The sequence below is a fragment of the Ascaphus truei genome, chromosome 2 (assembly GCF_040206685.1).
Source record: "Ascaphus truei isolate aAscTru1 chromosome 2, aAscTru1.hap1, whole genome shotgun sequence".
NCBI lineage: Eukaryota > Metazoa > Chordata > Amphibia > Anura > Ascaphidae > Ascaphus > Ascaphus truei.
The window spans coordinates 251,791,060-251,806,345 of record NC_134484.1 but is presented as its reverse complement, the minus strand read 5'-3'; the positions used below and the strand labels follow the sequence as shown (position 1 = coordinate 251,806,345).

Genomic DNA, 15,286 nt, shown 5'->3' with positions numbered 1-15,286 from the left:
GCAATTGTCTGGAAGTATGTACATACTGTTGAATATTATAAAATGCAATAATGTACTTATAATGGTATCGTTTTCATTCGGATGTATAAATCGCATGACTGATGGCTGCCACAGATAACAAAAATGCATTTCCTCCAACTCCTTGTGAGGAAATACTTCTTCGCAGAAAGTGGTGGATTTGTGGAACTGCCTTCCAACGGAGGTTGTAGAGTGGAATAGCGCAAGAGTTAAAAAATGTTTTAGATAGGCACAAGGCTATCCTCAATATGAAAAAAAGACGAGGATAAAATAGGGTCTGTGCTTTAACAACACATAGGAAAACGGGCAGACTAGGTGCGCCAAGGGGTTCTCATCTGCTGCCAAATTCTATGCTACTATGTTCCCATGTCTTTACCAAAGGACACCCCCGTTAGTTCCTCAGTATATCGTGTAGTCAGAGTTTGTCTGTGAGTCTGCAAAGGACTGTGTATACATTTTATATTTCTGGCTTCCCCAACGGGACGGTATATGTTTTCCAGCAGCAATAACTGAATGTGTACACAAGACCAGGGGGAAATGTTACAAAGCAAAAGATTCAAGTACTGTACGCCTCGTTTTGGAAGAAGGACATTAAACACACATTTGTATATTAGTAAATGTGTAAAACGAAGTCAAATGTAGTGGATTTTACCATTTTAAACCTGGTGTTATGTACCGTGTCTAAACATTCTTGTGTTTAAATGGTGGAGGGTGCAGAATATTTGTATCTCTGTATTAGATTTGTCTCATAGAGTTTGAGAAGAATAGATTGTAGGGTGCAGGTTGTAAAACATTTGAATGCACAAGCACAACATTTCTTCAGAGATGCACAATATGCATGAGCTTTCCGGACTTCTGATGTCACCTTAAAGCTACTAACATACAGTAAAGTCACATCTGAGTCAGGCATTTGTAAATCTCCACAACTGGTATTTTATTCGGGGGAAAAAAACAATTATGGGCCATATTTACTACGCAATGCTATTTCAAAGCAATTTGGCCGTAAGGCGTCTTCCAATGCCAAAAGGTGCCTTACAAAATAGCACTACTTAGTTAATATGTCCCTCTGCGCCATGAACAAAAAACACTGTACTTACAATATCAGAATTTCCACTGCTGTTAAAACTGGGCTTTGCGAGCCTTTGCGGCATTGACGCTCTGGTCTGGTCCATTTTACCATCTCTGCTGATTCTGGACCGGTCAGAATTCCACAGCTCAAAGTTAGAAGGAGGCAAGAACGGTGGGATCACAGCTTTCAGTTTGTCGTTGGGGAGTTTGGCAAAAGGAGCCCCATTCTTTAACTAGTGGCAGAAAGACCCAAAACAAAAAGCACTAAATTTTCACATAACAAGCTGGAATAGAAAGGTTGGGTTTTTTTTGCCCATGGTGCCCCGCATGTTTTGAGAACATTATTTCTAATCTAGTGGGACCTTTTTGGTCACTTTGCAGCATGTAAGGAAAAGAACAATATTTTGATCAAATTCACCTTGCCGCACAGAATACGGATTAAAAGAAGTTTACTATTGTTTCACATGTTTTCTAACGTACAACACTAGCTCAACAGGTGTCACATGACGTGTATTTTTTTTGGTCCTCTTCAGTACAACTCACCAGCTATTTAGGCTGGTCTTCCACCACAATAGGGCAGCTAAGTAGTTGAAGAAGGTAAGGCTTTGTTCCCTATATATGTTTAACATGTGTTTAATAATTACATTGTCTTAAATGTATCCTTTAAATGAATAGCCCCCGGCCTTTTAGTAACTTTGCTTCAGGTGGGATACTTCTGACAACAAACATGCAAAGTTAACCCTGTTTGTTAAAAAGCCAGGCCCTCTGAGGAACTTTCTAGTCTTTCTACACTCCACGCCACCGCAACTGCAACTAAATCTGAGCTGATTGACTGACATCTGGTCAAGCGTTCACACACCAAACTATATTTGGAAACTGCTTTAATCTTTTATACTAAATGTGAGTGCACATCTGTGACGGTAGGGGGGTAGCCAGGCTATCAAATAAAGGTTTAAGCCCGTTTGGTTACCCCTGATCCGTGTGTTGGGTTTATAGAGTGTCAGCTCTTGAGTCCAGGGTTTGTACCTGCATAACCTGTAATGTGCGGTAATAAAGTATTGTATGTGTTTTTACCTTTCCAGAAGTGCCAGCAAGCAGAGATTGCTGTGGTATGAGTTACAAGGGGGGGTTTGTGGAGAAAGTGTTGTCAGAATGTGCCTAGCTAGTTTGGGTCCAGAGTTGCTGGTTCCCCGAAAAATGTACCCAGGAATCAGGCATAATTCCTGGATACATGTAGGCCCATGTATAGACAATATCTCCCCTTAAAAACGCTTTTGCGACTCACCACTAGGGGTTCTCTGCTTCAGCACAGGCCAGAAAGGTAAAGGGGGCATAGGGATGTGAGGTGTCCCTGAAACAGTCAAGGGGTCCCTAGGTTAATGGAGACACCCAGTAAATGCCCATGTCACCCAGAACCGGTATAGGGGTTCTGAGGTGCTCCAACCATACATATAAGGTTGTGAGGGGATTCTTAGAATCCGTACTAAGTCTATGCAATAGTGTGTGGGGAATATGGCTAGTGAAAAATACCGTGCAGCTTTTTATTCTATTCCCCATACCAGAAAGACTTAGGTTTTTAAAGTGTATATTTTATTAACAAAGGGTGTTAAGTACATATATGCTTTGTGCACAGTAAAATGAGGCACATGGATGAAAAGTGTTCCTGTAGCTGCGTGGATCCCTAGATAAAATAGGGGTACCCCAGTTAGTGCCAAGGTGTACCAGAACCTGTATTTTGTTTGTGGGCTCTGGAAATCCCCTGTAAAGTATAGAAAAACCTGACCTGTTTAGGGGATTTTGGGGTTCCCTGTGTCATTGACACTCCAGATTTTGGTAGTGTAAGTTTTAGGTGGGATATTGGGGTGAAAATGTATTCCTTTTGTTTGCAGGAGATCGGGAGGCCCAGCTACTGGTGGTTCCCTGATTCTCCTCAACGTGCATGCACTATTTGTGGGTTCGCTGGGTGAATTATATTTGGGCTGCACCGTGTCCCCCAGACTCCTGGTTTTCGAGCCCAGATATCTCCAACTAATTTCCCACACGTAAATAAGGTTCCCCCAAAGTTTATACTTTATTAAAGTATGATTCGTAGGGTGTTATACTGTATGTATAAAAATCCATGCAGTCAGCCTAAGCATTTGCATATGAGACATGATGTCTGCCAAGCCATCTGGCCTCAAAGGGGATGCCAAGAGGTATCGAGCCATTTGGTAGCAAGGAGGGGCAGACGAAAAGGCGCCAACAGCCATTTGGGTTCTTTCAGACTCTGCGGAGCCTTCCCTGTCTAGCCATGCCCCTTTCTCTGACATCATCAGCCAGATGAGCCCTGCTCTGATTGGCTGCTGAGAATGTTCTCACGTTTCTGATAGGGGGGTAGTATATTGTGAATGAAACTCAGAGGTATTATAAACCCCATGCGCCAATCAGATTTTCAGTTCTCTACAGTTCCCGGGAGTTCTCCAAGATTCTAAGCACCAAGTGAAAAGCCAGACCTCCGGAGAGGGGAGAGGGGTGGTGTCTGGAACTGCAAGCTGATTTCCGTTACAGGACGTGGCAGGCTAAATCTCAGTGTTTGGGGAAAATACTTAGGTAGGGTTCCCGGCACCTAGTAGAGATTAGTTGTGTACCCCAGTTCCCAAATAAGTGTGTCTTTTCTTATGTAGTTTGTGTAACATTGTGTGTTTACCATTTCCTGTGAATAAATTTACAATTTATTTAATTAACTTGTTTTGCTCAATGTATGGTCCAGATAAAAAGGTGTAAATGGCCTGGTCTCCCGTGACAACATCTCATAGATCATTTTTGCATACCTCACCCACATTGCAGACCATCTGCACTAATATATGTTTTCTATTTTTGATAATCTAGTGATATCTGCGCTCCCCCAAACTTACCTCTTAGGAACTACTGGGTTTCCATAGGCCTTATAAGGCTGAATGGGTTCTAAATAAATAAAAATATGCTCTTCTTTGGCCAAAGGCCTCTTTAAAGATCAAGGAGTCTTCACCACATTCTAATTCATCTGGCTATTGATTAACCTGATACTTCAAACACAGGAAGGATAAGAAAACTAGCAGCTTATTTTACAAAACTCAGTCTTATCCCATGACTCATGTATATGATATACCGCACTTCTTATGATCTACCTTACACTGTTTACTGTGTTGTTGAGTATATCACGTCCATTGGTTGAAGTGTAAATTAGCTGGCTCTAAGTTCTTGAAACAGAAATATGCTGGAGGCATATATGTATGTGCCTTACAAAACTGTTAGGGCAAAAGATAAATATACCAAGGAACATCATCCCATTGCATCCTACTCTCTATATTCCGATACGGCATGAAAGCCTGCAATTCATCCTGCGGCATCAAATGAAAGAGGGAGGGGGATAAATATTGTTTACTTTTTTATATATATTCACACACCAACAACACTTGAACCTCACCAGCTCTGTTATCCCCTGTACCCAATTTTCCAATTTACAGATTGCATTCTTATAGATTGTATACTCCTTGTGGCAGGGTCTCTTCTAATACATTGCAGGTCTATCCTATCTCTCCTAACACCATTTTAATCTTGTTTGTAAATGTTACATACGCCCATAATCCCATTTCTAACTGTCCATGAAATATCTGTGAATTGAATGTTTAACCTCTGTTCTTTTAATGTAACCATGTATTATTATCATAACTCTGTGCTCAGGACATACTTGAAAACGAGAGACAACTCTCAATGTATTACTTCCTCGTAAAACATGTTTTTAAATAAATAAAATAAATAAACAGCACTCCCAAGGAGATCATTACGTCTTAGATTGCTTTTGTACTGGGTGATCTCACCCAACTGTGGATTCTGTATGTATTGTGTACTTCAGACATCTATTGTAAACAAGGAGAAATGCATACAGAAAACAAAAACCGGATTGTACTGAGGTAGTTATGGGTTTCACTGCATTTTACCAGTTCAGAGCCGAAACACTATTATTTTTAGCAGAGAAAGAAGAGTAGCAGAATGTTCTGAAATGTATTCCCAAATATGACGGTACATCACAAAGTCTGTCATAAATAGATATATTTTTTCACTTTGTATTTGTTCCAACCCCTCCCCCCCAGAAACTCTTACCATAGTTGTTAATAGTACATCATCATTTTCAGTCTTTGTTGTGCCCAGCCCTGAAATGCAGAAAAGTCGTGAGTTACAAAACACAGTAAAGTATATGGTAGATTTGACTGAAAGACTTTGGTTGGAGCTCATCAAGGTTTTAGTTAGAAGAGTAGTTGTCCCTGAGGTGGACATTCTGACTCTGAGACACTGTTACAAACTTTTAATTCCCAAAAGCTTGTTTATACGTTGAGAATAAGCTACAATTGAGATCAAGCTTTATTTGCGGAGTCTGTGAGAAATTGATGCATTTCTGCCATGAAAAGTTAGAATTACAAAATGAATTAAGTAGAAATAGCCGTGTTAGACCAGTTGCAATCGTGCAGAGTAAATGAGTACTTCAATATTAGGAGAGACCTTTTTTATTTGGACTAACAAGGGGACTTGAGGGACTTGGACTTTGGTGGAAAAGATGGGTGGTCAGAGGATGATTCTGAGGGAGAAATAACCTATGCAAACTGGATACCGGTAGCTAAGTCCCCTGGGTCATTTAAGTCAATAAGGGACTCATCCCTGTCCCAGCAATCTGCTACTTTTGGTGTGTCCTCCCAGGTGGACACAAGGACCAGTAGTCCACACGTAGAACATCAGATCAGGGAACCCCTTAAGTGGTGGGACCCAATGTTTCAGGGCTACTCCGCCAGTTTAAATAGAACACGGCTACTGCTGGTGGATAGTCCTATCGTGGACCACTGGTGGGAAGAAGGTCAACTGTCCCAGGAGGAAATAGCTGAAGCGCTTTGTAAGAGGGTGGGCGAGATTAATTTAGGGGTGAGAGTCCCTAAGGGCCCCTCTGTATTCTATCAGGAGGTAGAGCTCAGTGAGCCTAAATTTTGGGACTGCCTGGTCAGGGAGCTAACCGTACGATCCTAAAGTTCAGTAGAGCTGACAGGGCTATCTTTAACCGGTACCGTCAGTCTCATGGATATACCTTTCCATATGTACCTGAACCACTTATGGGTGAGATAAACAACCGTCAGGAGTGGCTCAGACAGGCGGTTGTAGAAAATATAAAGACCAAAACTTCTGATGACAGATATATTACTGACTCCAAAATACGTTCTGTTATGGACGAATAGCTAGGGGGTACATGTATCTACAAGGATAGGGTAGAAGTTAGGCAGTGCCCATGTCCTCCCAAGGTGTATTACATCTGGACCAAATTATTTGATGGGCGGGTAGTAAAGAAGCCCGACCCTAAATATTATAAGTGAGGGTTTTCTTTTTCTTCCGTTGGAAGAAAAGCTATGTACTGTATTCATCATCGCTGTAAACTAGTGGATGATATGGGTAATTGTAACTGTATATGGTTATGTAATATATCTGCTGTAACCTGTTTCTGTATTGCAGGCTCCAGGTTACTGGATGGTGCCCAAATTGGATCCCAGTGAGGACATGGGAACTTATCACCTACGGGAGAGTATATCCATGCCCGCCTGTCACGTAAGTCCTAGTAGCTACAGGCAGTGACAGTCTATCTTGTGGGGTTTACCCCCCTCACGCAGCCTCCTTGAGTGACACTTTTTCTGTGTTGCAGCCAATCATGGTGCAGACCCCGTGCCTCCCCTTTTGCATTAGGGAGGATGCATTCCAAATGATAGTCAGTGTCTTCCCACCCAGGGAAGGGAGAGGACCTCAGCTCCTTTTGGGGCTGATTGAACCAAGACCCACAACATCGCGGCAGCTCATCTCTCCTGGACCCTCACAGGTAACCAGCACCACACGTACCGGTAGCCTAGGCAAAATCACCCAGGAAGGGGGGGGGGGGGGGGGGGGGAGAAACAGTGCTACACATAATTGTACATTATATGACTCTTTCTTTCTTGGTCTTAACAGTGGCTTGAATAAGTTTTGCCAGTTAGCAATGTATCCAACTACAGTATATATACTAATCATTAACAGTCACTGTTTGTTACTATATATAGTACCATGCTTCTTCCTATTACAAAAACGATACAGGCATAGCCAGCATTAACGTACGTAATGGGACCGGAGCATGTATGGAAAGCGAAAATGTACTTAAAGTGAAGCACTACCTTTTTCCCACTTATCGATGCATGTTCTGTACTGCAATCGTCATATACGTGCATAACTGATGTAACTAACGCATTTGTAACAGGCTCTATAGTCTCCCCGCTTGCGCACAGCTTCGGTACAGGTAGGGAGCCGGTATTGCTGTTCAGGATGTGCTGACAGGCGCATGCGTGAGCTGCCGTTTGCCTATTGGGCGATATGTCCTTACTCGCGAGTGTACTTAAAGTGAGTGTCCTTAAACCGGGGTATGCCTGTATTGTGTATAGGCCTGTAACAGGGACTTATCCCGGCAAAGCTGCATCTAGTGGTCTGAGAAATCCAGCAGAGAGCTGGTTAATTGCAGCTAGTCAATTAACCAGCTCCACCTGGGTAATCAGAGGAGGGTATTAAAAAAAACCCTGCTTGGGACAGACCAAAAACGCATTAGCAAAGTCACAACAGTCACACAGTCCCCATGTCTCTCTCTCCCCTTAACTTTATTCGTTCTCAAATAAGGACAGGGTGGGATAAGGGTAAAGAAAACACTTGATTGACAAACACGTCCGTGAGAGGCGCCTAAGAAATTCAACTTGTAATTAATTTCCCAAAAATAAATAAAAGCGGTCAAACCTATATTATAAGCTTTGTTAGATTTGTTTGTGGAAGCCAAATAGACTGTTAAAACCTTTACAATAGGTTGTCTTCTGGCCGGCTATGTGGGATTACACCTTTAATCCCTTAGGTTATAAAATTGTGGTTCAAAGTTCAAGTCATATATAGAAGCACATGCACACCGCTGGTAGGTGCTGGAGGGGGGTACTTATCTGCCGGTGCGCTGTATCCAGGGAGGTCCAGACATCCCTATGTGAGACTCCCTGTTTTTTAGTTCACTTATTTAATGTGACACTGGTCATCCTGGCCGATCAACATTTGAAATTTCAAACAATCAGAAAACTTGGTTTCCAACTGCTCAGCTGTTCCAGTCCATTGGTTTTCAAACTCGGGTAACCCCAGACACGCCAGATTTTAGTAATGACCAAAGGATGAGCAAACATGATAATGCACTTAGAATACATACAAATGGAGTATCCACATAACATCGCCTGGATGGACTTCAAGAAGAGGTTTGAAAACCTAAAAGCACCATAAACACAGTTAAATGGTTGGTTGATCTGCTCACCGCTGTCTTTGCTTGTAGCAGTCCACGCCATGGCAGATTCTGGTCTCCGTGGATTGGTGGTATCCATATGAGAAGAAGCTCTCATCATGGAGTCTAGGGACGCCCCTGCATTTTCTGTCAAAGGCACCAGACGGTTGCTGGAGAATCCGTGTCGCAGAGTCTGAGTCAGCTTCAGCTTGCGGAAACGGTTCGACATTCTGTTCCACCATGACTGGAGAAAGAAGGGGTACAATAAATAAATAAGGTAGCATTGAACACCATTTCCATTAAAATACAATTTAGACCAATTCATATACAGAGTTTCAGAATTTGAGGGAAATAGACCCATATTTAATAGGCTGAGAAACCTCTTCCTGGTGCAGGAGAAGAGCTAAGTAGGCACCATGTTTTTATACTTAAAAGGTACAAGCCCATTGAATTTCTTAGGGGCCTCTGAAAGGGGGAAATGTTTGTCAATCAAGTCTTTTCTACACCCTGCGGCTTAAATTTGACTCAACACGGGAAACCTCACCCGGCCCAGACACAGAAAGGATTGACAGATTGATAGCTCTGTCCTTATCAGAGAGCCAATAAAGTTAATGGGAGGTGGGGAGAGGGGGGTCTCTAGCTGTAATAGCACTGGCTGTTCACACAGCCAGTGGAAATCAAACACCTCCCAAGTCTAACTTTAACAAATTAAAAAAAAATACTCATGGATGTCAAAATTGTGAGGCAACACAATCGTTATTTCTAGTTAAAGGAAAGCATATAAAACCCCAATAAGCTCATGTTGAACCCCCAAAATAACCACAATATATATATGCGTATAGGTGACAAAGAGGAGTGCTACTGAGCATGGCAATATATATTTAAAACCAGAGACAGAACATGAAACACAGACAGAGCTCAGTGCTACATCCATTAACACAGATACACGGTACAGTGCCTATATATATATATATATATATATATATATATATATATATATATATATATATATATAAAGATATCTTTTGAATAAAATGGTTTTTTAGTTTAACCCTTTGGCCAAAGTGTTGTAAGCCCCTGAGCCCCTCCAAGGCAGACCACATCTCAAGGGTCCTAACACTAAAATAAATTCTTAATAACCTGTACATTACCAGGAAGAATGATTTATAATAAAACTGTCAAAATTAGCTCTGTCTGTGTTTCATGTTCTGTCTCTGGTTTTAAATAGTTAAAGGAAAGGACAACTTTTTAAATCTAATCTCTGAATACAATTTAAAAAAAATCAAGATGTCAATGGAATGAAAAGGTAAGGTGCTTGATGAATAAGTAGAAGAGAGTTCCATAGACAGAAAAAGGTTTAAGACGTGAGATGGCTGTAGAGCTAGAAGATGTAAGGATGAGACATGGAAAGGGGGATTTGCGCGCGCTGTCCCTCCAAATGCAAAAAAACAAAAGAGAGCACAAGGCTGCCACATTGGTATAAAACAGACCATATCGCTCTATGGAACCTTCTAATGGCTTCCTCGCGGTGTCTCAGGGTTGCAGCATGTAGGTCCGTCGTCACGGACGTAACGTCGCTGCGTATGACGTCACCACCTACGCGTTTCGTGTCAAATGACACTTCTTCAGAGCATGGTGCCGTGGGTGCCTTGTGCTCTCTTTTTTACCATCTCTATCAGGACCTTCCCACTGAGCCATAGATGTTAGTACCTTATCCTGGGCGGGTGTCTTGGGTGTTTTTAGATACACGTGTTATCTAGGTGGTGTCATTTGACCCTTATTGTGATACATTTTATGTGGTATTTTATATGTGTCATTCTTTGTTTTACTTTGATAAAGATTTGTGTACTAATTTCGGTTTTCTGGCTTTCTTTCTATGCGCTCCTATTTTTGTGTTTTTTGTAAGGATGAGACATCCTTGGGTCAGGTGTAAGAGGTGAGTAAGGATGTAACGAGGAGATCAGAGTTTATATATGTGGAGCTGCAAAGGACTGTAGAGCCTTGAAGCAAAGGCGGAGAATTGTGTAGTTTAGACGTAGATTAAGAAAAAGCCAGTAGAGACATTTCAGGAGATCAGAGGCAGTTATGAGTCTAGAAATGCAAAAGATGATTCGAGCCAGAGCTTTTTATAATAGATTGGAAGGGACAGAGGTGGGAGGCCAGATAAAACAATGTTGCCATAATTCAATACAGAAGAGAATAAAGTAATCTATTAGTGTTTTAATAGTTGAGGAACGTCGGAAGAGGCGTATCTTTGCAATGTTGCAGATGAAGAGACGGCAAGATCACTGTATGTAATAGTGTTTATATGAGGGGAGAAAGAGAGGGAGGAGTGTAATGTAACCCTTAGACCAGGGGAGCGCACACTTTTCCTGCTGCGCCCCCCTGTTTTCCTTGTCCCGCTCTGGCACTCCCCCCCCCCCCCACCTGGTATCCGCGTCATTTGAGGCGTGTGACGTCACATGGACCCGCGGCGTCAGTTGCCATGGCGACGCATCACAGACGGCTAAATCCCGGTAAGTGAGTTACAGAGACCTCACGCTATCCCCCGGCATTTAATTTAAATGCGTGGGGAAGAGCGCGGGGCCTCTGCAACCGCCCACGCCCCCAACAAAATCTCCTCTGGGGGGCGCGCCCCCAGTTTGCGCACCCCTGCCTTAGACAGCTTACTTGTGAGACTGGGTAGATAGTAGTGTTATTGACTACAATGGAGAAGGGAACGATGGGGCCTGGTTTGGGAGGGAGTAGGAGAAGCCGTCTTAGATATACTAAGTTTGAGGTGACAAAGGGCCATCCAGGCTGTGATTGCTGATAGACAACCTGTGATTTATAACTGGACTGCTGGTGTAAAGTCAGGTGCGGACAAATACAGTTTTGTGTCCTCAGCATAGGGATGATAGCTAAATATAAAGGAGTTAGAGGTCACCAGTGAGTGGAATGGGACATTTGGTCGCAGACGTCTCGCCGAGACTAAGTCCCCCCAGCGTTTGGCCACAGGGGGACCCTCCGCCGCTCGATTCTCACGGCCTGCCGCTTCTACAATAAGGTAACTTTTAGGGTAAGGGGTTAGTTTTAGGGTAGGTGGTTAAGTTTAGGAGTTTTAGTGGTTAGGATAGGGGGTTAACTTTAGAGGTTTTAGTGGTTAGGGAAGGGGTTAACTTGAGGGGTTTTAGAGGTTAGGGAAGGGGGTTAATTTTAGGCGTTTTAGTGGTTAGGGTAGGGGGTTAGCTTTAGGGGTTTTAGTGGTTAGGGAAGGGGTTAACTTTAGGGGTTTTAGTGGTTAGGGGGTTAGCTTTAGGGGTTTTAGTGGTTAGGGTAGGGGGTTAGCTTTAGGGGTTTTAGTGGTTAGGGGGTTAGCTTTAGGGGTTTTAGTGGTTAGGGTAGGGGGTTATCTTTAGAAGTTTTAGGAGAAGGAATAAAGATTTTTAGGGGAGGAGGTAGTGTTAGTATTAGGGATTTATGGGTAAAGGGTAACCTTAGCGGCGAAGTGGCTGGCGAGGTCACTGGTGGCGAAATGCCAGCAGATTTTGTCGCAGCGAGACTGCTACGACCAAATCTCCACCGGCATTTTGCCACAAGTGACCTCGCCGCAGGGATCCTCCACCGCCAGTCACTTTGTCGTGTATAAAGAAGAAAGAGTACCCGGTACCCTAAAACAGGGCTTTGAGGTACAACAAAAGAGAGATCCTTAGAGAAGTTGGTAACACAAGCACTGAAGAATCAATGAGAGATGTACAGTAGGAGGGAAACCAGTAGAGAGCAGTGCCATGGATGCTAAGATAGTGGAGTATGGGACAGCAAAGCTAGTTTTTGTTTAGTTAACAATGAATAGAGAAAGTCCCATATCAGAACATACTGTCATTGGCATCCTGGGTTGGAGGAATGAAGCACTGTACCTTCAGCCCAGCCTTGTCATCTGGTGAAATTGGGATGTTAAAAGACTGTTTACTCCTGGAGTTTGGCAATGGAGATTTACTCTTCTGCTTTGCCCTTTCTTTGTCCACCTGCAGACAGACAGAGGCCAGCAATCGAACAAGCTCAGTGTCTGCAAGAATGAAAAACAAGGACAACATAAGGCTTTGTTTCACAAGCTCCAACACTTAGAGTGACCAAAACATAATAGGTAGCATTCATCAGGGCAAAACTGATGTAAAGGGAGGCACTTCATCTGGCATCTCTTAGCAGCAATGTATCGAGGTCATTTTACTCGAATCCAGAGGGTGCCCTTATGACATTCCCCGAACATCACAAGGGCCACCGGCACTCCGAGAATGTCATATATATTTTCCTCATTCCCTGGTGGAAGATTGTGTTCACCATTCCATCGGAGCAATGGAAGTAATTGGAACGGAAGTGGAGTAGTCACTTCCATTCTTGCCACTTCGGCGCTGGTCGCGACCACTGCTGCCGAGGCTTAGTACTACCGCATCGGCTTGAGATTTGAGGAATGCCCGCAGAAGTTATAATGACATTAATCAAATTATACTTGCCTGTGCATCATTCTGCTAGCATAAAAAAAAAAAACTCTAGAGGAGGTACAAAACTCCCTGGCTAATGATCAGTATTAAATGTCATACTCAATATATCATACTCAATATTGTGTGAAGACTCCCGCCCCCCCCCCCCCCCCATATGCTGAAGAAGATTTCAGTTGCATTAAATGGGAATTCAATCTTCTCCAGTGTAGAATCATCTGCACAGCACATTACTGTATAAAATGGCCTTACAATGCAAGATCATAGCTGTGCTGCCCTCAAGTGGTCAGTTACATTATTTTTGTAGTTAAAGATGTGTTTATTTTTTATTAATCAGAACATAATAATAAAAAAAAAAATCTACAGACAAAAATAAAGCTAATCATTTCTTATACAGAGAAGAGTCAGATCATTTGATTCACTTAGTGTCAGAAAAATTATTATTAAAAAAAAACAAAAAACAAATGCGTGAATGTTTCATTAATAGCTTTTATGATCTGCTAGATCGGTGTATGTTATTCCGGGTACAGTTACTGTATATATATATATATAGAAGCTAGCACTGGGAGCACCCGAGCCTCTGTGATGTGCATTACACACACTGCGGTTGGACGTTATATGACACCTGCTGGAGATGTCACGAGAACATTAAAGGTACAACCCCAACGGATAATGAATTTAAAAAAAAGATTAAAATAGAAAAAAAAAACAGCTGAAATAGGTATTATTAAATATGATGTACTTGTTCTTGCTGTCAAAAACGTTTGCCCTAGGAGGGACTACCACTTCAAAATCATAATCTTTATCAGTCTGATTATTGTTTGCATTAGAGATGACGATCCAAAATGGAGTCGCAAAACCGGTAGCGATCTTTCAGATTCGATTCCTTCCGAAACGTTTCCCCAGTCCTCAAGAGTGCTCAGAAAGTCGCCAAATTAGTAAGCTTTGAGTGAAGTATTGCTAGACAGTGAGTGAAACATGGCGTGCGTGACCTGATTATAGTTTGAGCCTTAAGCAAATCCAACGATTTCAGAGAATTTCACGAACAAATCGAGTGATTTTAGAGACTTTAGCAAATCAGCAAATTAAACGGCATTGCAAAATGCACAGGAACTTAATGCTTGGGGAATCGCTTGCCAACTCTTGGCTCAGCTGTAACTTTTTCACGTTGTTTGCCACCTCATGCAAAGGTTCGCACGTCTTTCATATGTACGCCACTGTACCACAAAATCAATACGGCTCCGAGAATTTTAGAATTTTAGAATTTTAGAATTTTTCCTTCCCCCCGAAAAAGAGGGAAACTTGAAAAAAAGTTAAATAAAAGTCAACAGCTGACGAGTAATGAATAGATGTTATACAATAAAATTAATAAATGGCAAACCTGGGTCATTTAGCAGCATCACTAGGTCAAATGCCGTGTATCCATTTTTTGCACGCAGATTGACATCAGCTCCTTGATTTAATAGATATATCACAATTTCCTTGTTTCTTAAGGAAGAAAAGACAAACAAAACAACTGTTGAAATTCCTTTCCTTTTGTAACTTGAGTCTTTTACATGCACTGGTGTAGGAACACTCAACACATTAGCAATCATACATGCAAGCACTTACAATATGAGCAGTCTTCTGCCATGAGACACCTTCCTGCGCTGGAAGACACCTTAGGCCTGGGTCCCGCTAAATCTGACGGCGCCCACGGCCGCGTGCGCGTCACTCACCAGACCCGAGTTCCTCCCGAGCCGGCCCCAGTCCCCCCTCGCTGCAAGGCTCGCTGCGCACTGTGACGCGTCAGCCAGCAGGGGATACACGAGGATCGTGATCCCAAGCGGCGACGCATCACGTGGTTCGGCAGGGAGCCAATGAGGGGGCGGAGGAGGGGCAAGGGTAAGGAGGGAAGCTGTGAAGCTGTCTACAGCTACGGGAGGGAGGTCTGAGTGTGTGTGTATGTCCCCCTCTCTCCAGTGCCCGTCTTGCAGGCTGAGCGTGCTGGGGAGGTTGTGGCAGCTCCTGCTGCTGAGCTCGTCTTCCCTGGTAGGAGAGGCAGCAGCAGATGTACAGGGGGGACGGGGGGTACTGTGGCGGGGTCTCCCGGTATAAAGACTCCGCTGCCCGGTCATGATTGGGGTTCCTGAAAGAATTCTTGCCTGCACGCTCCTCAAAGACTACATATAGCGGTGAAGTGCTGTGCCTGTGTCCGTCGTGGCCCCGCCCCCTCGTCATTTCTGCGCCCACACAGCCCGTTTTGACCACGCCCCCTCGCGCCTCAGAATGCCGCCTGCAGACCGCGTTATAGCGCTCTGCACGCACCGCCTGTTTGCAGTGCGGGCGCGCTGTCTGAGGCAGCGGGGCTTTAGCCTTACAGTTCATTGACTTGAATGGACTGTGGTGTCTTCCAGTGTCGGAG

General features: G+C 43.3%; 1 protein-coding gene across 1 annotated transcript in view; it reads right to left on the bottom strand.

Moving 5' to 3' along the window:
* The window catches only part of ANKS6 (ankyrin repeat and sterile alpha motif domain containing 6), a 69,894-nt gene that overhangs the window by 17,597 nt on the left and 37,011 nt on the right, over positions 1-15,286 (bottom strand). Inside the window, exons 5-9 of the mRNA XM_075586034.1 lie at positions 14,264-14,370; positions 12,304-12,452; positions 8,441-8,651; positions 5,209-5,258; positions 1,116-1,319 (exon numbers count right to left, since the gene is read on the bottom strand). Of these exons, the coding sequence (XP_075442149.1) occupies positions 1,116-1,319; positions 5,209-5,258; positions 8,441-8,651; positions 12,304-12,452; positions 14,264-14,370 (721 nt within the window). The remainder of the gene's footprint in view (positions 1-1,115; positions 1,320-5,208; positions 5,259-8,440; positions 8,652-12,303; positions 12,453-14,263; positions 14,371-15,286) is intronic.